Source organism: Aptenodytes forsteri, unplaced genomic scaffold (genome assembly GCF_000699145.1).
Source record: "Aptenodytes forsteri isolate BGI_AS27 unplaced genomic scaffold, ASM69914v1 Scaffold322, whole genome shotgun sequence".
Lineage (NCBI taxonomy): Eukaryota > Metazoa > Chordata > Aves > Sphenisciformes > Spheniscidae > Aptenodytes > Aptenodytes forsteri.
In genome coordinates this window covers 1216650-1238598 of record NW_008795045.1, presented here as the reverse complement: position 1 = coordinate 1238598, position 21949 = coordinate 1216650, and the positions used below count along the sequence as shown (strand labels likewise).

The 21949-nt window shown below is 39.6% G+C and overlaps 1 protein-coding gene across 1 annotated transcript in view; it reads left to right on the top strand.

The window, feature by feature from the left end:
• Positions 1 to 21658, top strand: part of LOC103897037 (catenin delta-2) — a gene marked incomplete at its 5' end in the record, with an annotated part of 124547 nt that extends 102889 nt beyond the window's left edge. Inside the window, 2 exons of the mRNA XM_019471447.1 lie at positions 17378 to 17550; positions 21437 to 21658. Coding sequence (XP_019326992.1) covers positions 17378 to 17550; positions 21437 to 21658 — 395 coding nt within the window. The remainder of the gene's footprint in view (positions 1 to 17377; positions 17551 to 21436) is intronic.
• Between the last annotated feature and the right edge of the window lie 291 nt (positions 21659 to 21949).

Genomic DNA, 21949 nt, shown 5'->3' with positions numbered 1-21949 from the left:
TAAGGATAATTAAAAGCTACATGGAAAGAAGGAGAGTAAACACAGATATACAACTCTGAGTGAAGAAGGGTGATTGCTGAGGACGTTTGTCATTAAGGCTTGATAAGGTTGCAGTCTGGCCTGCAGATAAGTGGGAAAGGTCCTGATGAACTGCCTGAGGCCCCCAGGTGTCCATCCTCTGTGACACAGAGAAACTGGAGGCCTCTGATCAATTGTTAAAAACCAAACCACCTTTTCCTGCCAATGTTTGTAAATTTGCATTTTACAGATGGGTAGCGTAAGAGTGAGATAAATGTGGAACGAGAGGAATATATTGATCCTGTATTTCTTTCCCTCCTACTAGTTCCCCTGTACCCCTATCCCTGTGGGTCCTTAGCATGCCATACCAGAGGACTGCCATGATACTAGCATCAAAACCATTTCTGAGATACTTAGCTGAAGCTCATTGAATCCTTACAGACTACATTGAATCCTTACAGGCTACAGCGGTGGAGACAGGGAACGGTTACTCCCACTGCCATGGCATTAGCAAAATGAGGGTTAGACGGACTGCTGAGATTACTGAGCAAATCCATTGGCACTTTCTTCTTAACTTAAACCACAGGCTCAAATATCTCCTAATCCAGAAGTCTCTAATTTTAATTTAAGATATCTATACTTAAATCTTTCATGCTATTTCCTTTGCTTCAGTCTCCACAAAATGAGCATAAGACCGGTCTTAAAAGGATTACGGGGCAGATTTATGGAGCTTTTGGTATTTAAGTTTCTAACTGAAACGGAATCATTTCACTATTTCTGACTTGCTTAATCAGTTCATGTGGCAACCCTCCTTCTTTGCTCTCTAAATGCATACCACAGACTGCAGCCACAGAGTTCTTGTTGACATGGATCAGAAAACCTCTTGGATGAGTCTTCCAGTTGTCTGATATTTTTAAAATGCTACATTTTAAATTTCAAATTAAAAATAAGTGGTTTATATTGGAATTGCAGTTTTTCCCATCTGACATTGCCAGTACTCCAGACAAGTTTTTTTCCCCAAATTTTCTGAAGATATTTTTATTTATATCTGTGACCCTAGTGTCCTGGTGCTCAGGATTAATTACAGAATTCATCACACTGATAAGGGAATAAATAAAATGCAGATTAAATAACACTGTCTTCTTGGCTAATGCCATTTCAGAGCGCACTTCACTGAGGATACATGTTGACAGAAATGCAGGCAGTTAAGGATGTGTCAGTCCTTCTGGGGAGGAAAAAGCATGGCTCACCACTGAGGACTCAATCCCACAATATATTAACTCTTATAGTCACTTGAAACTATTTGCCCAAAACGCAGCACAAATGTGTAGTAGTACCATTTAGATGCTGATTTTTTCCCTCTGAAGAATGACTTAGGTTACAAGAACAGATTATTTTTATCACATGAAATTATATATAGCTTTTGTATTAGACAGATGTGTTTTTCACTTGAATAACCTGTCTAGTTCTGAGGCTAAAAAGATGGGCTAAGCTCTTATTTTATTCTCTTAATTCAGTTTTGTTTCAGCAATTTTTTACAATAAGAGATATCCTCCTTACTCAGTGTGAAAGCAGATGTCCCAGTTTGAAAGAGCACTCCTTGTTCAACCTTTATGATTTTCATCCTTTATCAGCTGCTTTATTCATAGATATTGAGAATGGATTGAAACAAAAAGGCACTATTTACACAATGAATGTGTAAAAGGAAGTGTGTTTATGTGTTTTCCATCCCATAGCTCTTGCTTTGTGAAACTGCCACCTGTCAGATGGCTAACATGCTCAGTGAGATGAAATTTGGCATCAGTGGACCTCACAATTTGTTGATAGATGAAGTTGCTTCCATTTCATTATCTGCTCTGAGAGCCAGGGCGATCCAGCTGAGTCATTCTTTGTGCACACAAAGGAGGTGTTCTTGTGGGATCTCCTGGTAAACATATACACTAATAAAGTCATGTGCTCTTTGAGTACGTTTCAGAACTGAAAAACACCTAGGAAGTGTGTGTGCCCCTCTTTCATTTTAGGATTGGAGTCTTTGGAGTAGGAGTGGCAGAAGTGCATAACACGGGTCACACCACCTTTCTTTCTGCTGCATTAATGCAAACCTGGCAGTCGTCTGACTCAACGGTTCTCAGCTCCAGATAAATCTCTCAGAGTATGAGGTCTGAGGAAATTTTGATTTATTGATGAAAATTCTGTCAGTATTGTAATATATTCAGGGTAAATATTTATGGTTGGGCATTTTGGATGCCTCTCCCTGTTCCATCCATCTCTTCTAATACAAGTCTTTTCAATTTCTTGGCTTCAAAACCTTGGGGTTTCAAAATCATCTTTGCCCAATTTGTAATGGGGTAAATCTTCTGAAAGGCGGGCACCTTTTGTTAAAGGGTGGTCTCACGTTATTCGTTGTATGTTCTCACAGAGAAAGTTGTACAGAAATTGTCTCAACTGTGGGTCAAGTTCAGTCTTTTGAAGTAGTTGTTAAATACTTAGATTTCTGAGAAATGGTCCTTTTCTGGCCCTAGTCACCGTAACTGTGAGCATGAAATAATTATCATGTCATTTAACATTGTAATAGCCACTGGCTAGTAGCAAACACCAAGACCTGCTTCTAGGGGCAGTCCTCAGCAGGAGATTAATGTCTTTACAAAATAGCTGACCACGTAAAGTTTCTGTAGATTCGTCGCTAAACCCCGCTAAGTCATTAAGATTTGATAATACAAAGCAGGCTCTAGCGCTGACCCAAGAGCCAGCTCTTACATCTTAGCGTTGGTGTTTACAGCCAGTGCTGCCTCAGGAAATGCTCCATCAGCACTGCGCATCCTGAGCTTGGACTTCATTGTTTTAATCCGCTGTCAGAGGCAGAGTTCAAAGATATTGAGAATAGCATCAGATTAAAAGATGTAGCTCAAACACTGTAATTCAGTACTCCATCACCTCTGCTCTTTTCATGGGTATCAGGATGGTAAGGGCCAGGTAAAACAGGCACATCTTTGTTGCTGACATATCGCATCCCATTAAATTCATGTCAGTCTTCTGACTTTAAGAGCATGAGTGAAGTTTTCCTTTTCGGTCTCTTCCCTTATGCAGGCAGGAGGGGACCACTGCAAAGAGTCAAACTTAGGAGTGGAGCCGCAGTATGGGCTCTTACCACCGGGACTCCTGGCAGGCTTTGGTACCTGCTTCACCAGCCATGGTCCACCGTGGGTTTCTGGCAGTGGAGTGTTAGGGACTGTGACTCGGGTCCAGCTGATCTCGTTCTGCTTTGGTTCGCTGCCTGCCTTCAAGTTCATGTGTGGTTGTTTACAAGCAGGAGGCCTGGTGAAGGCTGAAGGAACCATCACCATTCAGGGAAGCAGCTTCTGCTTTCCCTGATTCCTCAGGGGTGGCACTGGGGTTGCTGTGGGCACCCTCCTGTGCAGGGCTTCAATCGCCTCAATTCTTCTGCGGCCCTTCTGTAGATTGGTAGGGTGTCTGGGGGGCTTTATAGGCTTCTCAGGGAGAAAGTGCTAGAAGCCACTGGCAGAAGTACTATTCAAAACACAACGGTCCAGTACATGCCCTTACTGTTGGACCTAAACTGCTGCAGGCTGCCTCTTGCAATTTCCTCTCCTCAGGAAGGACTCACCAGCCAGAGACACTCACGCCATCTTAGTATCTCTCCCTAGCCCTCTCCTTTCGTGTGCTCTCTCGCCTTTTCTTGCTGTCCCATCTTTCCCTAAACTACCCATTACTGTCTTACCATATCCTTATGTCTGTTGCTTCCCTTCTTGTTACAATTCCATCTTTTCTTTTTCCAGTTCCTTTATCTTTTCTGTTCTCACACATCATGAAATATAGCCTCGGTGTCTCGTCCGCAAAACGGATGATGATTCATCCTCAGAGGCAAAAAAAAAAAAAATCAAAACACATTTTCTGTGTAAAAGTGGCCTTGCTATCCTCGCTTTTTACATGCTTACGTAACTTCAAGCGGATCCACATTGCTCATTGGTGTGTCCTGTTGGGAGTCCAGAGGTAACACTATGACAACATTGCAACTAAGTCATTTCTAATTTCCCTCCATTTCTGTACAGCAGCCTATAGGCTGATTTTTTGTTTCAATGTGATGTCACGTGCAGCATGTTTCTTGGAGTTTCCTTATTTCTGGTTATGTCTACATGATGAATTGTGCTTTTATATATAAATTCCATACTGATATCACGATGTTACTTCATATCTCTGAGCTTGCTTGTCCTGAGATGACTCCAACTTTGGTACCTGGTGTCATTTTATGCTGTGCAACTGACTTAAAATCCTTGCCTAAAGGAAACAACCCCTCACAATCTAGCTTTATTACTGTAGTACAAAATGTGAATGTCAAATTAACACAGGAGCAGTAACAGCAGGTAAAACATATATGGAGGGGGGAAATGGAAAGGTGAGAGTCAAGACCAGGAAAGCAGGAACAATTAGTAGCAACATCAAACATGGAAAGGAGGTAGGTAGTGATCAGCTTGTAATGCTTAGCCTGTGGCAAACAAAAATCCTGCACAGGCAACCAGGTGTTCCCTCATCCACTGCAGGAAGCAGTTACTGAAACTCATTAGAAAATGATAGTGACTTATGGTAGCATCTGTAGGAGCAGAACAAAGAAAGACTTTTGGCATCCGAACCTACAACGCAAAAGAACATCAGTAAATATTGTGTCTGTACTACGGGCCAGGAAACAAATGCACCCACATCTTCATGACAGACTGATAAACCATTCACCCTACTCATGCCTTAGTGGCATGCCAGCGCCTGCGTGCGTGGCACAGTCAGAAGTGCCAAGAGCCACAACGTTCTGGGATCTGCCGATGCCAGCTCATGAGCATAAGTAGTGTGTAGATGCAGCCTTGAAAAAGAGGTAGTTGGCTTGTTAGCCTGTGTAAAATGCTGTATATGGAACAGAAAATTTTGGCAAGTATGGGGTTGGGTTTTATTTCTTTTGTGCTACATGCAGTTTACATAGCTCTCTATAAAGTAGGATTTTTGTGACTTCTGTGATAACGCAGAGTAGGGAGTTGCCTCCATTTTTTCCATTCTGGCCTTATAAATGGAGAAATGCGTCTTCTGAGTACAACATGAGAACAGAGAGTAGTGCACATGTGTGGACACAGAAAGCAGAAGCAAAAGGGGGTACTTCCTGTTTTATGGCAGAGGAGTTTTTGGCAGATGAAAAAGATTGCCATAAGATTTTGACCTTTTTGACTTACTTCTTAATGGACTTCTGAGGCAGTGCTAAACACATTCTGAACTGGCTCGCCTCAGAGACCAAATAGCCATTTTCATTTGTGGACAGAAAAGATTCAAGATTTAAGCCTGTCAAAGGTCAGAAAAAAATGGAGTTCTACTTTGCACGAGAAGAGGAAACCTGTTTTGTGCTAGTAGTTGAGTTCATAGAACAACATAATAGCATAATAGATCTACTGATGCCTTTTGTATTAGATCCATATATCTGTGAGTAGTTTATATGCTTTATAGTCAGAAGCTGGTAGGCACTTTTTAATTATTTTTATTATTTTTCAACAGTCTTAATTTGGGTCTTTCAGAAGAGATTTGTCTAATTTTTTGATTTCTGATAATGCATTCAGCTTCCGTGTGAGTCATGTTTGTGTGATGTCTATAACCATCTCATTTTATTTCCTAGAAATAAAAAAGGAACACATTAGTTTAATACTATCAATAGCAGCTTTAGGCTGTGCTAGGCACAGAGGGTGACTAGGAACACTTGACATTCACAGTTGGTCTTCAAAGGTATAAAATACTTCCAAAAAATTAGGATTTAATCATGTAAAATATGTTCTTAATTTACTTGGTTTTTTTTTTCTGTAAACAAAGCACACACTCCATTTTAAATGTAGTTATTCTTTGCAAAATGGGAGACTGATAATGAAAACACAAATTAAATAACAATTATTTATGCCAAAATTCAGTGTTTCCCAAATGGAAACATGACAGTTCCTTCTGAGTCAGAGCTTGCTGTCTGTGTCGCTGGATGCAGTGTCTCCTCCTACATGCAAGTTTCTTCTTGTGGTCACATTCAGAAATGTATCTAATCCCATCCAGAAGCCCAGTTCAGGTACTGTTCTCCTGTGGTTCCACAGTCTGATCTTTTAATATAAGATAGCGAATTTCTGTTACAGTGAAGTATTCTGTGACTTCTGCCACTCCTAGTATTGTCCACCACCTGCGGTTTCACAGAAGTAACATCGGTCACCATTAGCAAATCATGCCATTTGTGGAAAGAAGTGATTTATATTCTTCGTGTAATTCACGTTGTGTCTACCTTAGGCCACTGACAAGGTTTTGTTGGCAGAGGCTTCTCACGGAGGCATAACAAGTGCCAGCAGAAATTTTACTGCCAAGAGAGCTCCAGATCATCCTTACATATCCCTAGATGGAAGGCTAGAGGATATTATTTTTTGTCTTTGTGTCCTCCGTAGTGCAGAAATGTAATTTAGTTATTATCCTTGCTGCCCATCTTGTTCCTGTGTTGTTTCTATCTGTTGCTCCTATAAAGCACATCATCCTAATGGCCAATGATAAATTATCTCTTTTAGAGACTATCTGATTTCAATATCTGCAGAGTTTAGCAAGCGATTTTATAAAACATGATTAATATTCTACAAAAGAAGTTGTTTAATCTTGGGGTCATTTAAAAGTTTGCAGTAGTAGGTAATCCTTGTTTTTAATCTAAATTTAGGATAGCTTTTTCAATTTAAAAACACCCAAAGACAAGGGCAACCTCTTTATTCTGAGCTTAAATATGTATAAACTTATTCTTGCTCAGTGCATGTCTTTAGGTCTTGTTCTCTAGCATCTTCAGTAATTTCTCTCATTAGTAATGGAACTCCAGATTTTTTCTACTGTCAAACATTACCAAGTAGTGCTTATGAAAGAAGTTCTGGCCATATTGCATTTCATACAAACATCTGGAGTGATGCTATGTGGTACGGTATAGAAAGCAAAACATACACTATCTGAGTAAATAACACTGAAGTTACCCTATTATGTCAGGATTGCTTAGCCTTTGCTATGTGACCTTGTTCCATGAGGCTGCTAGTATTTCATACTTGCAACACGTTTCCTAACTTCCAGAAGACTTTTATGTAAACTCACTAGAAATTCTATTATCTTTATAATATTTCGCCTACAAATTTTTGCCATGAAAGTTAGCTATCCCTAAAGAAATTCTTCCCCCTTAAATACTTCCTTACTAAGATCAGCTATTGAAGAACTACTTATTTCTCTCTGGTTTTCTTCCTGTCCCTCACAGGTGCACAGTTAATGAATTTTAACCCCCGGGCAGTATTTTGCGAGTGCCAAAGTTTTGAAACATGATTGTATCAAACACTAAGAGGAGATGACATTTGCCATTCTGTAATCCTAGTTTAATCGCACCAGGATTCCTCTTAGTTGGAGGCACTTCATTAGCATTATGCAGTAGTTGGAAACCTGGTAGTGTCAGGCATCCTCTCTGAATTAGACATTGGTGCTATCCCCTCTGCCCTGACTTTGGGATTTCAATATGACCATCCAAAAAACCAAATCTTTCCGTAATCAAAAAAGAACCATTTACTCTTGGGGTGGGATGCAGGCCTTATTTTTTTCTATGCACTTCAGGTCTTATGTTTTTCTACTACTTCTTGTGGACATTTGTGGTGCTTTGCTATCCCTTGGAGTAGTGATTTATTATTTCAGATCCTAGCCAACACCTCTGTTTTCCTCTCACAATAATGGCAGAATTTTTATCTTGTGTAAAAAGCATAAGATAATCAGCATCTAATGAAACTATTTTCAATTCCCAGTTCACTTACTCTTGAAATAAAGTGTTCTTCATCTTTCATTCCAATAGTAATTAGGTCAGAAAGAGAGTTAGAAGGGATATCCTTGTATTGTTCCCTTACATAATGGTATCAGCCTAGTTTTTGTATAATTTCTCCAGATCATTTATAGAATTCTTGGATGAAAATGAACTTACTCAACATTTCTGAACGCATTCCACCAAATCCTATTTTCCAGTACCTAAGAATAGGTTCTGTAGCAACACTAAAGCCCTTCCCTGTATTTGTAGGTAGAATATAGCCCTCTTAATGCTGGTAGAGCATGGTATTGCATATAAATTACTTTCCTTTTTTGTAAAACAAGTTTGTTTTCAGTGTACTCATTTAAGAATTGCTGCCTCTCATCTAAAGAGATGTGCTTGTTTCATAACAAGGGAGCTGCTTGCGATTTAGCATGTAAAGTATTATCATTTATTTCTTCATTTTAAGTATGCATTTGCTTCCCTCCCCCTTTTTTTTTCCCCAACTTTCTTCATTACTAGGGTATGGAACACCTTTGTTATATCGCAGACTTGACATTTTTTCTTGTAATATAAAGGTACTGATATCTTTAATATTTAATATCTCCTAGAAGGTAGATCTTGAAATATTTTCCTAGTACTATTCAAGTACTAGTCCTGGATTTGGAGGGAGAATGGGGGCAATGCTTATTACTATTGTTATATTATAGCTAGTTGTTATCTTCTGTTTGAGATCTGACTAACAGTTGGCTTGAAGTCCTTCTTTTCCTACAGAATCTGTTTGACCAGTTGTAGCTGACAGGATTTATTTTCGTCTTCAGATCTTAAGTTTTGCCTTGGTTTAATCTCTCCTTTTTCTGCCTGTAATTAAGAAAACGTCTTCTTTTTATGATAGCCACAAAGGTCTCTCATCTAATTCCCAGGGTTTTCCCCCACAATTGCCCCCTGCCTCCACAGCTTCCACCTGCACTTTTTGCAACTTGCCCAAAGACTAGAAAATGAGGAAGAGGGGAGAGAAGTCTGTACTTAAGTGGCAAGAACTTGCCCAAAGACTAGAAAATGAGGAAGTGGGGAGAGAAGTCTGTACTTCCTGAGGCACTTGCACGGCTTCCCTTCCCCTCACTCAATTCCTCCACTTTCCAAACCCATCCTAAATCATCTCAGCAAGAAGGAGTTTCTTCAAAGAATGTTTCAGATGACCTCAAAAATAGGCCATACTGTAACGGAGGGGTTTAAAACAAACAGACAAACGGTTCCTTACCCTTCTGATTCGGGGGGAAGGTTTACTCCTGGCTCCAGCCGGACATGCAGCTTAATTCTGGGAGCAGGACTTGGAAAACAGGATATACCAGTGAGATGCCAAAGAATTTAGTATCACTAGGAACAGGTCCATCCACCTTATATTTAATTATCATCCCCTCTTCTTTACTGTCAAATACTGCAGAAGAACACTGGCAGGTTACCTTCAAGAACTATCCCTGGTTTTATTGTTCTTTCAGTCTAGTTCCAGGATTCCCCCAGCATCCCAAATACAGTTGAACGCTCAGAAATTGAATGACCACTTTACAGATACCTAACCTGATCTTTTATTTTATTACAGCTTTTTTAATCATCCATTCCTTTGCAAAACTGGGCAACAAATACAACCCAGCTTTAAGAGCGGTTAGCAACTACTTACCATGAGTACACGCACTTAAATGCGTGTAACAAAAAAAGTAGGTTGTAGGGTAGGAATCAATAATTTCACGCCCAAACTAAATGACCTGAGAGGCAGAAGAAACAGTAAGTGATGACTTCTTGGTATTTTAAATCCTTAATTAGGCATATACTAAGAGTTAGGAGATGGTTCCTCTCGCTGGGATGTGAGGCACCTCAACCTATTAACTCTATAAATGAATGTTTAAAGGACATTAAAGGAGTTTTGCTAGTGCTTTCTTTCAACTGTTACCCAAATGAGCAAAGCAGGTTGAAGAATGTGTGAAGTGATTAATTACACTAATTAAAAACACTTTATTTACACTTACTCTATAATTTATCATTACTACTTCTGTCAGTTGATCGAAGGTGAGTGAAGTGTTGTTTATAATTGGTATGGGAGATAATTAAATGTTCATTTGAGCACGTTTTGGTCTATTTCCTTTGTCAATTAGAACTGGCATCGCAATAGATGACTGACCAAATGGAAATGTATAACAAAATAGTAGTGCTCCACTTTACTACTTACTTGGAGAATGAAATGTGCCCCGGTAAGCCAACTGACTTTAAATCTTAAGGAGAGAAAAAAATCCTTCTTCTTTCACTTGCATGATATTTTTGTTGGGAACTTTACATGAAAAACTAAGTAACAAGCATGCAATTATCTCATGGGGGCTGACTAGGTGTTATGTTTCTGTAGTTTGTAGTGTAATTATTTTAGCCAATTCAGAAGTAATTATTGCATAGATTTAGAATACTGAATTAATCATGCCCTTATCTTGTAATAATATAGTACTGTATGCAACTTGTCGTTATATGGTAATTAGTTTATAATTGAACAACTAGCAGATAATGTATTATTAAATACTTGTTCCACGATAAATTCCTCTCTGTAATGTAATATATTAGTCCTGTTTCATAATTCAGCCTTTTTTTGTTTGTTTTGAACATTGACCATACTATTGCTATAGTATCATCTTGAATTGTTACATACTATGGAGCTACAATTTGTGAAGTATTCCATGAGATACTGCAGTCTAAGGATTAGGAAACAGAAAGAACTTTTCAGATGTTTGACTGGCAGACACTAGGGATAGGCTGTCATTGATATCTCCACAGGGAACAATTTCTTTGGTTTCTTTTTGTGAGTTTCTCCTTTACAAGAATTCCACATTGATCTGGCTACTTAGCTTTGTGACCCAGCAATGGCGCTACAGTGTAAGATAGAAAAAATACAAAGTTCTCTGAGTTTGTAATGGAGTTAATCCACAGATTCCTACTACTTTAACTTGCTGTCCTGTAGGTAAAAATACATATCACAAATACTGATTGTACTTCAATCTTATAGGACTTTACATCATGTGTTTGTTTTTAAATCCTCACTCACGATGCAGTAATATTACAAATAGCAAAATTTAATAGGTTGTGGTTCTTTGTCCCCCATCTCTAATCAGGGTAAGGGTACTGGACCAGACTCTCAGCACTTAGAAAACTGCTTAACTTCTGACACTGGTAAGCTCCTTAGAGCCCAAGTTCCTGCTGGGTTTCTTATGAGAGATACTCTTCTGCTTATGACCACTATGGGATACGATTCGGGTGAGCTCTGCTACTTGCATGGTCACCAGACAAGGCCCTGCCCTCTGGGGGAAGGGAAGAAAACCTGTGATGACTCACCAGCTCTGATTCCCAACCAAGTTCCCTGGCTTTTCAAGTACTGTAGGTGCTGATGCCTATGTTTTGTAATCTCTCACTGGAAGCTCCACTCAGCATTAATGACTATTCATTGAATCAAAATTCAGTACTGTGCTGATGCACTTTGGTCTTTATTTCTTGCTTTTTTTCTTTTTTTTTTAAATGTAATCCTTTCTCTGCTTGATTTGGCCATCATGCTGCCTGGGGCTGTGGATCACAGTGGGTAGCTGAGCACCCAGCTTCTCTTGGGGTTTGCTTCCAAGCAAGTGAGGAAAGGAGAGCTACGTGCTGTACTCTTGGAGTTTGGCAATGCCAGGGTGTGTTGAATCCCCTCTTGTCTCAGGAGCACTAGCAGAAAGAAACACGCTTTTAAAAGCTGGAGCAGTGGTGCTGAAGGAGTTGGTCTGCTAAACATTTCTAATAATAGAGCTACTCTTTTACCAGCATCGTATTTGTTAAAAATTGATTTTATACTGTACGTTCAGTTAGTACATTTTCTGTTAGCACGCACCACTTTAACACACTTAGAATATCTTAAAAACTGATTTGATTCCTACTGAAATTGTCAAGCATATTCCAGTGGATTTGAATATAGTAGCCTTAGCCCTTGGCAGTTTCTGAGCGTACAAAAATGGACATTTTGTACCTTTCTTCAATGTATAAGTTGGATTGTTCTGATGAAATGTAGGTATAAAGTCAGTTGTACAAGTGAATATAAATTTTTATGCTGAGGAACAGGGTATTATTTGAAAGCAAAATACTCTTTTTTCACACAATGGAAAGCTTCTTTTATTTTAAGTATGCTGCAAAGTGTGGTTTGAAGAAAAGGAAATCTAAGGGATGACCTAAGTACAGAAATATGGTAAAATAATTATACTGGTGGAATTTTGTTGTTGTATTACCATTCTTAAAAGGAGCTGAAGAGGGTTGAGCTGTGGACCAACAGCTTCCTTCCTAGCTATGTGGTCCAGTGATAAGACCAAGCACGAGGGCGATTTTTTTTTTTTTTTTACCATTTTTTTTTTTTTTTTTTTTACTTACTTGTCTGTAATATCTTGTCTCTTCTGGCATAAGAAGTAGAAAAATTAGAAGTTTATGTGTATTTGTTCTATACTTGTAACTAATTTTTTGTTGCCTAAGCAAGCACTGGTAGAGCTAGAACAGTACATGCAGGTACTGAGAAGTATCCTAGTATTCTGCTGTTCTGAACCAGCCATATAAAGTATTTCTGCATGCAAACACTCACTGTTCAAGAATAATTTATTTAAAAAAAAAAATTCAAAATGAAAGTTTTAGGTTGTGACTTTTTTTTTCCCCCTTGATTGGTTTGGGTTTTTTTTTTTTTTACTGAATGATGGAAGAAGGAAGAGGAGGTGGTCTGAAGAGAGCAGAAACGACAGGCAAAAGATTTTATTTCCAAAGAAATACTGCTCTTGAAAATAAAAGGACAAATGTTTTCTTATTTTCATTTTTTTCTCTATTTTTGACCCAGCCATGGATGATGGTAGTAACCTGGATTCTTTGTGTCATTTTGGTTTCCCGTAATCAACTGTTACTGTGATGTCCTTGAATTAATAATAATCTCATCATTTAAGACCACTCACTTCCTTGGTTTGGTTTTTAAATAGCTACACTGTGCCTTATTGCAGCATTGCACATTGTATTGTTATTCAGAAAGAAAAACAGCGGACCATGAAGAAACACTGCCAGTGCAATACCCTATCCCTCACAGGCGAGGGGCACAGGAATAGCCCCCGCTGTGCACGGTGGGGCTTATTCTGCAACCTTTCCCTCCCTCTTCCCTGACTCCCCCCTTGACAGAAGCAGGTAGATGTGGAAGGTCTCCTTCAACTATGGCTTCTGCTGGAGTTTGTAACTCACCAGTTTACATTTATGGCCATATGCAACGTACTAAATGCCGTGAATCAGCCTGTTGAGTGTAATGCCAGGCTATGCTTATTTTGTCAAATGCAATATGGCAGGAAGGTAGCAAGCGTGGGCTTCGGTGCTGCTCTCTTTAGTGACAGGACTCAGGGTAGGGCTGAGTCCTGCACTGCATCTGCTCCTCTTCCCTGTTTTGCTTGAAGTAGGTGTGCCAGGTACTCTCAGGTACTCCAAATCTCTTAAACTATTAAAGAGAAAAATAATAGTCATATAATAGCCAACATAACTGCCAGTAAGAGGGGTGGGTAATATAAACTAATTAAAAGGGCTTCACAAGAAGCCTGCCCCCTCCCCTCACTGTCTGAATGGGTGACTCCTTTCCCCTAACTCTGCCGTGCCTGCCAGCACCTGGGTCTCCAGACTGCAAAGGAAACTCCTGTTTCCCTTCTCTGATTCCTAGAAAAGTCCTCTGCTCTCCATCATCTCTGAGGTTTCATTGTGGGTTGGCTCCCTGATGTAGGCGTGTCCTTCATCCTCTTCTGTTCTCTTCTTGCCTGGTCTTCTCTGTGCTCCAGCAGCTTTCCCCCGCTTAAGTGCACTTTGTCTGTGTCCCAAGCAAGATGCACACCCTCACCCTCTCCTTTGAGCTCGTTGCTGAGCCGGGTTACAGCAGCCAAGGTGAGGAAGGCGGGGAGCCTCGCACACTGCTCTGCTCGAGGTTAAGAGGAAGAGGAAGGTATTGTCTGGAGTACGTGTCCACCACACTGGAGACAAATTAAAGAGTTAATTACTATGCCCTGCTCCAGCTTTTGAAGTTAGTCCACAGTGGCGTCTCTTGCAGTATGATGGCTCTGACTTAGTTTCCTGAATTTGCACTCGTATCTGTACTATTTTAATACAGGAGGAAAGTGGCACTGACTGAATCCATGAAAATTTGGTACTATCCACTATGAATAATCCAACACTAATATTCTTTCATAAGGCAAATAGATTTTTTTTATGTAGCGGTGAAAAAACATAGGGGGAAAAAGGTAGTTATATCTTCCCCATACCCCCAAATAGAAACAAAATGTAGTACAAATTTTTAAAGCAATACTACAAATCCTTGGTATCTGCTAAACTAAACCTTACGAAGCTGGAAGTGTTTGTTTTCAAGCTTATTTTAAATTGAAGATTTGTAGTTAATTACGTAGCATTAAGGGAACAAATAAGACTGAATTGTTCTAGTAGTTAACTAGTTATTTCCAATGCCTAACTGAAAATAGAGAATTTCCAGCTGCCTTAACTCTTCTGAAAACAAATGAAAAATAGTTGTATGAACACTTTCTTATACCAACACAACAGAGTTTAAATTTTTGCCAAGAAGAAACAGTAGTTTGTTGTCAAGAGCCATCAGCATGTAGAAGTACACAAACAAACCACTTTCTTCTCTTCTGAGTGAGCTGCGGGCTCTTCAGAAGGTTTGGTTTTGCCTTCAGATTGAAATCTCAGGAATGTTAATGAGAAAAGCGATCCATCTTTTCCCTATCAGACAAGACAGGGCTGCTTGTAGTCCCTAAATCCTGAAAAAGGAACTTGTGTTTTTTCAAGATCATGCTGATTGATCTCTAATGTATCTTGTAGTTTGTACGCTTGGTTTAGACTTAGTTATTGACAGGTGAGCAGCCACAACTCTGTTCTATGTTTGCTTGAGAAATGCGGGCTTATTTAAAATTTAAATATCTATCCAGCTGTCTCTCTCACATGACTTTGTAATTACTTTATTGAAATGTATGTACGTTTTAATTGTTCATTACTGCTTGTTAAGGTACAAAATAAAAACTGCTATACAGTAGTTACTGAACTTAAAACTATGTGCTCCAAACTTTTTACTAAAAATTTTTTTCTACAGTTTGGATAAGTTTCTTAAAGTGCATGGAAATGTTTAGGCTAAATGGTGCAGGGAACCCATGTATGCGTTTCTAGCTGGCTATGTCAATCCCCTAGTGAGCCATAGTAATATGAAAGGAACACTTGAAAGCCAGATGCAATGAAAATTTAAACATATTGAGTTCATAGCATGTGATAGTTTAATCATTATTTAAGCTTTAGAAATGTCACAGCATAATTACTTTCAGAATGACTGCAAACACTTTCATGCACAAAAATTGCTTTCTTGCTGCAAGTTTTGCCCCTCCTGGGAAAGTTATGCTTTTGTGAATTTTCTGAACTTAATCACGTCACTTGATCACAGGCAAATTCTCAGTGAAAATTCAAAATCCAAAAGATTAAAATGAAGTCTACAGATATATTTTAAAACTAAGCCTGTATTTTCTTTATGCTCTTTAAAAAAAATCTGTGAAAATATTTCTTTCATTAAAGAACAAAATTTGCAACAAAACCAGTTAAATGGAAAAAGCTTAGTAAACCCTATTCGCAGAGTCAGGGAATGGAAAACTACCAAATGTTGGATTTATAAGCACCCATGCAGGATTAAATTCAGCTCTCCCATGCACATGATACATTCTTAATAACCTCACAGCATACATGGAGCCCTGCCTCCTTCTGTACTTGTAAGGAAAATACAAGGACCAGAACTTCTTTCTGAATTTGTCCTATATCTGGAATATTCTGATGACTGCAATTGACTTTGCAGTATAAATTGTGTTGATATGTAAAATAGTGTCATAATCCCAGTCTACACTTAGATGCGAACACTTCCACTTCACATAGCCTACTATGATTTGTTTATAATGTGAGCGGTTTGGGTTGGATTTTGGAAAATTTCAGTTATAATGGTTCTGCCATTTCTGAGAAACAGGCTAGGGGAAAAAATACTCTCCATGTTAATTTGGGGGTGGGGTTGTTTGCACGTTTTCTAAGTGGAAATCTTTTTGGAGCAGCTGTACATCCTCGTAGCAAAGACTTAAAGGTCATAAAATTTGGCCTTTGTATCAGGAATGTGCTGGGAGTTATTTCTGGTGAAATTTATTGGAATTTTGCCATTGTGAGTCTTTTTAAAACTGAACTTTTCACACGTTCTGTAGGAGGAAAATCAACATAATCATTTCACATCCCGTAAGTTTGTGTCACCTTCTATGTTCTCATGAGCTTGTTAGTGCTAACCAGAAGATGAACCTGTGGAGCCGCTGAATACGCTGTAGATGATAGCTGTTGGGTTGAAGGTAGACTTCTTTGTAACTCATGCAGTGGCCAAGGCATAACCCTCTTCTTTTCTCTCCTCTTGTATTTCACTTGCTGGGCCCGGACACCATGGAAGAGTAAGCTAGTTTATTGAAAATTGAAGAGACTAAAATCAGTGAAGGCATAGGGAAGGATTAGGTGGGTATTATTTAATGTAGCTCTTCTTGTATGGAGACAGAATGAGTTCACCATTAAAAGCGGTTGTGGGAGGTCATGCCTAAACCACGCAACAGCGCGGTGTAAGAGCCTTTCCCTGTCTGATACATGCTCTCAGGGCAAAAGTTGGGGAATTTGCTATGGGTACGTGATAAGCTAAATCACTTGTACATGAACCTAATGAATATTAGAACGTATTTTAGTCTCACAGAACAACTAAATAACTGTGGAAAGTGTCACTGTTCACGCTCCCGACATGCCCTTCGGTCTGGCAGCCCCAATTTAAGCTCTCTGCCTGCACTTGGCTCTCCTGCCACGCAGTGCTGCGATGGGGAAGATAAGATAGGCTGACAAAACAGTCATCAAAGATTCACCAAGATCAGGGTGAGTCCTACATGATGAGAGGAGCTATTAATATTTCAAAGGCTGCCATCCATCCCTACAGGCACCAAAGTTATTACATCACCGTGTGTACAGGACAGAGTGGCAGTAATCAATAGATCTAATGTGCTGGGGGCCCAGGGAGGGACAAGTTAGCATTCCCCATGCAGAACGACTGGATATAATTAAGTGAAATAAACAAGGCTTATCCTTAGAAAAAAAGAAAACTCATCAACTATTCTGAGCTAAAACCCAAGACTTATTTATCAAATAGTACGGTTGGGTTTGTTTAGGCTTAGAATTTCTTCACTGGTCAAAACCATACGTTTTTTGCAAAGAAAGCAATGTGGTCTGTAGCTTGAACACAATAATAATGACTGAGTGGTAAAGAAACAATTTAATGTATGTGATTTTTATTACTGAAAGGCCAAACTGTGAAAAGCTGAAGCCACATACATCTGGTAATTTTGAGGCTCACTCAACTGATAATACAGGTACGCTCTTTCACTGAGACTTTCTGACTGCTCCCGAATCCTGTTCCTGCAGGGCCCAGCCTCCTCTCCCAGAGTGCGCTCCAACTCAATTCCAAACCTGAAGGGTCCTTCCAGTACTCGGCCAGCTACCACAGCAACCAGACCCTTGCCCTGGGCGAAACAGCAGCCGCCCAGCTTCCAGCCCGCAGCAGTCAGGCCAGAGGTGCCATCCAGAGCTACAGCCAGGTACGTGTCCTAAGCAGATGGGGTCTCTCACACCTGAAGTCATGTGGGGTAGCTCCCAGGAAACAGCTGTTTGGTGCCCGCCAGCACATGAATGTCTGCCTTTACTTTCTGTCTTGCTCAACGCATCTGCAGCGGGGTGGAGTTACCACCTTGATTTTTGCAAATCTAAAGTGGGTTGACTTGCATAGTAATAAAATAATCCTGATTAAAAAGGAGATTTACATGCCAGTTTTACTTACTCACTTGCATATACATTTTGGTGATAGCATGTTTAGGCATTTAAGTGTGAAAATTTGTGTGACTGTACTGATCAGGAGCCCTAACTAAGGTCTAGGACCTCCCTGCGTTGGTATCAGAAGCAGTAAGTGCCAGCAAACAAAAACAAAGCCAGGCTGACACCAGATGCGAAACCTGCTTGGGATACCATGCGTCACCTGATGCTGTGGCCTAATCCCAAGTGTAAGAATCATTTTTTGCCTTTTTTCCCCCCCATATCGTAAGACAAGCAACTTACCAGACAGCCCCCTGTACGTTTAAAACATTTTGAAAGATTGTTTCAGATACTCATGAAAACTTTATAAACCTCTTCCTGTCTAAATGATCCCTCCCGGCTCTGACACGTAACCCTCTCACCTTCTGTGCTTTTCACTGTGACATCAAAGGCTCTCACTGGGAAGTTAAGCTTCAGTTTAGATAAAAATTTCTAGAAGCGTTCATGCTTCTCTACGTAAACAAAGTCTGACTGGGTTTCGTTGGTCAGCTCAGGTTATTTTCTCTGTTTAGATGTTAACCGCCCCAGCAAAGCAGACCATCTCAGTGTGACACTGGGACACTTTATAATTCAGGGTTCTGTAGAAGTGAGTAGTATTTGAATTTCAAAGCCTTAAATTGCTAAGAGATTTCAAGTATTATATAGTGATTGCACAGCTTGTGGGATACCAAGAGACATACAATATTCTATTCTCTCAATTTGCTCAGAAAAGCTCCCTATCCTCTAAGACTGAAAAATTAAATAAAGCACAGTTAAATTTCATTTCAAATTGGGTAGGTACTTTTTTCCTTCTATAAAGGGTTTAAAATGAGCCTGCATAGTGGTAAGGCCTCAGGGTTTTTCTGTGTTTACCAAAGAGGACCTCCCTGATGTTGGGACTGGAGCCAACAGAAAAGCAGGATTCCAGCTAGAAAGAAAAAGGAGGCTATCATATCCAGTTGTAGCCTGGGCAGATATCATCAGGAGTTGTGCTTTGTGAAAAGCATTGTACCCTGGGGGTTAGCCTGAAAGGGTGTGATGCATTCTTCAAGGAGGCTAGAAAAAGTGAGATGATGGAAAAGAAACAGGTTATGAGAGCAACAGAGCAACAGAAACAAAAACAAAGAAGGAATGAGAGGGGAAGGAGAAAGACTCTTTAAAAAAAAAAAAGTAGGAAGGGAAAGTGTGCAATTGTCTAGGGGTTAGAAATAGTGATATTCTTAATATAAATTTTATCATAGTGATAGAAAAGGATGAATTTATGGAGAGAGGAGAAAATTAATGATCTAGATTTCTTTCATTGAAATTACACTGAACAGCCATTGCTTAGATCTGAAAAGCTCTCATGAACCATCTACTTCACAGAGAACTGGTTACCTTCAGAAAGGTAACTAGAAGTTAGGAAGGCAACCTTTCCTATCTTTTTTTCTTGGTACGAGAGGGCAGAAAATAGGTTTTCCTCCTGTGTTCCTCCAGATTGTATGGTAGATGTTCCTGCAGGAAAATAACTCACAGAACATCATAATTCTTCACACCATCATCCTGCAAAGGATGCTTGACAACTTCAGGTCAATTAAAATATATCTTGAAAATATTAACAAACTGCCATATAAACTATGAATTAATACCATAAAAAGCATATAAAGGAGGTTTTAAGAGAGGTAAACAAGAAGAGGAAAAGTCAAAAGTTAAAATTAAAAAGTTCTGAATATGACCATTGCTGATTCCACAATTAAGGAGAAAAAAAGTCAATCCTTGGAATTGTTTTGCTATCCCTATTGTAATTAAAATAAGCCTCAGGAGTCAAAACTGCTCAGATTGTGATAATTTCCTTTGGTATTTGTGTGCAAGGAATATAGCACTCTCTGAACATGAATGATAGCCCAAACGTGTGGAAAACATATGTAAATAGTCCCAAGGCCAGCTGTGACAGCAAGAACAATTTCTGAAAATGCAATTGTATAAAAAAGAGAAACTAATTAGTTTTGGGACTTCCTGTATAGTGCTGCAAAGTGCAATCTAACATTTTTGTCAATTTGGAGGACTTCATTAGATCATAGAGTTTTTCCACTGCTTTGAGTACTTTAGAACACGAAACTTTTATCTCCTAAATGCTACTGGAATAGGATTTCTTAGCAACAACTGCTCCTCTGGCAGGGAATTACTCTGTTTCCCCACTGAAAACAGCTTTTCAAACTTGGTGTCCAGATCCTGATATATCCTGTATTAATCGATTAAGGTTATTTGTGAAGAGTCAGTAGTGGCTCTCATTACAAAAAGTAGCAGATTTTGCAGATGAGTTGCTCAAAAGTGAATCTTCTATTTGGACAACGTAATTTGTGAACAACTGATTGATTGGGTTTACTGTCATCTTGAGAATGGTCAGCTCACGTTGTAGATATTGTAGGAATATAAAGCATAGCATGTACTACAAATAGTGGTTTTCCACATGCTCTGCCATGTATTTGCAAGGGGAGGGGAAAGGAGGTGAAACTAGTTTACATTTCTGGGTGAGGACTTTTTTAGCTTCTGGTGATGCTGCGGTCTTTTCAGAGGCTGAGGCAGCAACAGAGGTAATTCCCAACTGCGTATTATCCTATGCTCCTGAAGCTTCTGGACTGAACAAGCTGGCACAGAATTTGAAAACCCTTAGAAACAAAAAGTAGATGGAAAAGAAAGGTGATGGCAAAAAAAAAAGCCTTGAAAAATTCTTTAACAGTTAATTTTCTAACTTGTCTCCTTTTTCATATAAAGAAGTCATAAGTTTGTCATTCATCAGACCACCACACCTCACTAGCCCTATTTAGAATGTTAGCAAATGAGTACAAGAATGTGCTCAGTTGTCAAGCAAAAACTGTATACTGGCCTTTTTCAGTTAGACTCATGGCCCTTCCCGCCATCAGTCATCTGTGCCACAAGGCGATAGGCTGCTTGATAATCTACCCAGACAAAATCTAAAATAAGGACTTCACTTCTGGTAGGATGTGGCAGATGATGATGGGTTTAAAACGGGATTCCAAATATGAACATGAGAATTTTTCTGTCATTAAAGGAAGCAGATGAAATCATAAGACAGATTACTCCTATTACGACACTCACAGAGAACAATTCACTAGCATAGCTTATGATAGAGAAGAACTGATCTGCATAATGCTGGTTTGATCCTACAATAGGAAATGATTGCAGCTTTCATTGCTGCTTTAAAACCAGAGATTGACCATCTTTGGACACTCTGAAAGGATCTCACACAATTCTGTTTGTGGATGTAGAGGACTATGATGGTATTACCTACCTTCATCTATACGTATGACCTTTGAGATTAGGATCAGGTAGGCTGACAAGTTTTCCTAATAGTGTTGGGGTGTATTTTGCAAATATAGTATAGCCATGACCTTTGTGATAAAATCAGGAGAAACAGATGGAATAGGCCACATTTGAGTGATCCAGAGGTATAGTCTGGCATCTATTACCGTATAAGTGCATTGGAACATAGGTAGCATCTTCCTAGTTAGGTCAGGAACTTGTAAATGACAGCAAAGCAGTCCTGCAGAAGAAAGACCTTTCCGCAGATGCTGCCCAAGGACTGAAGTCTGCATCCCAAAGACTTAGACAATGTTCCTCTTCTGCCTTTTGTAGAAGAGTGTTGATAGAGGCATTGGACCAGAGCAGAGTGATACCTCGAGTGAAGCCATAAGGAAGGTTCTTTGGGCTGACAGAAAAAAAATAGCCCTCAATAGACTGGCAAGTCTTGCAGTCACTGAAAGGGCACAGAGCATCGCCGAGATTGTGAAACAGAGCTGGACCCTTAAAAGACCACCCGTGTCTCTCAAAAACAGGATGGTCAAGTTTGCTGCCTAAAGCTAGCAACACCCACCAATATTCAAGAAGCCAAAACAGCCTGGAGGGATGTCTTCCACACAACTTGAACGTTCAGTTGGAAAATCCTCCCTAGAATCAAGAGAAAGGGTCTTCTCATGGGCAACAGTGTGCTGCATATGACTATGTTCTTATTCATCAGATATGACCTTGTTTGAGATTTTAAGGGCCAAGCCCTTAAATCCCAATCCCTGAAAGCCAAGCCCAATCCCTGAAAGTTCCAGAGAGCAAAACAAGCTGAAAACTGGTGCTGGCATTTAATGCTAAACTAAA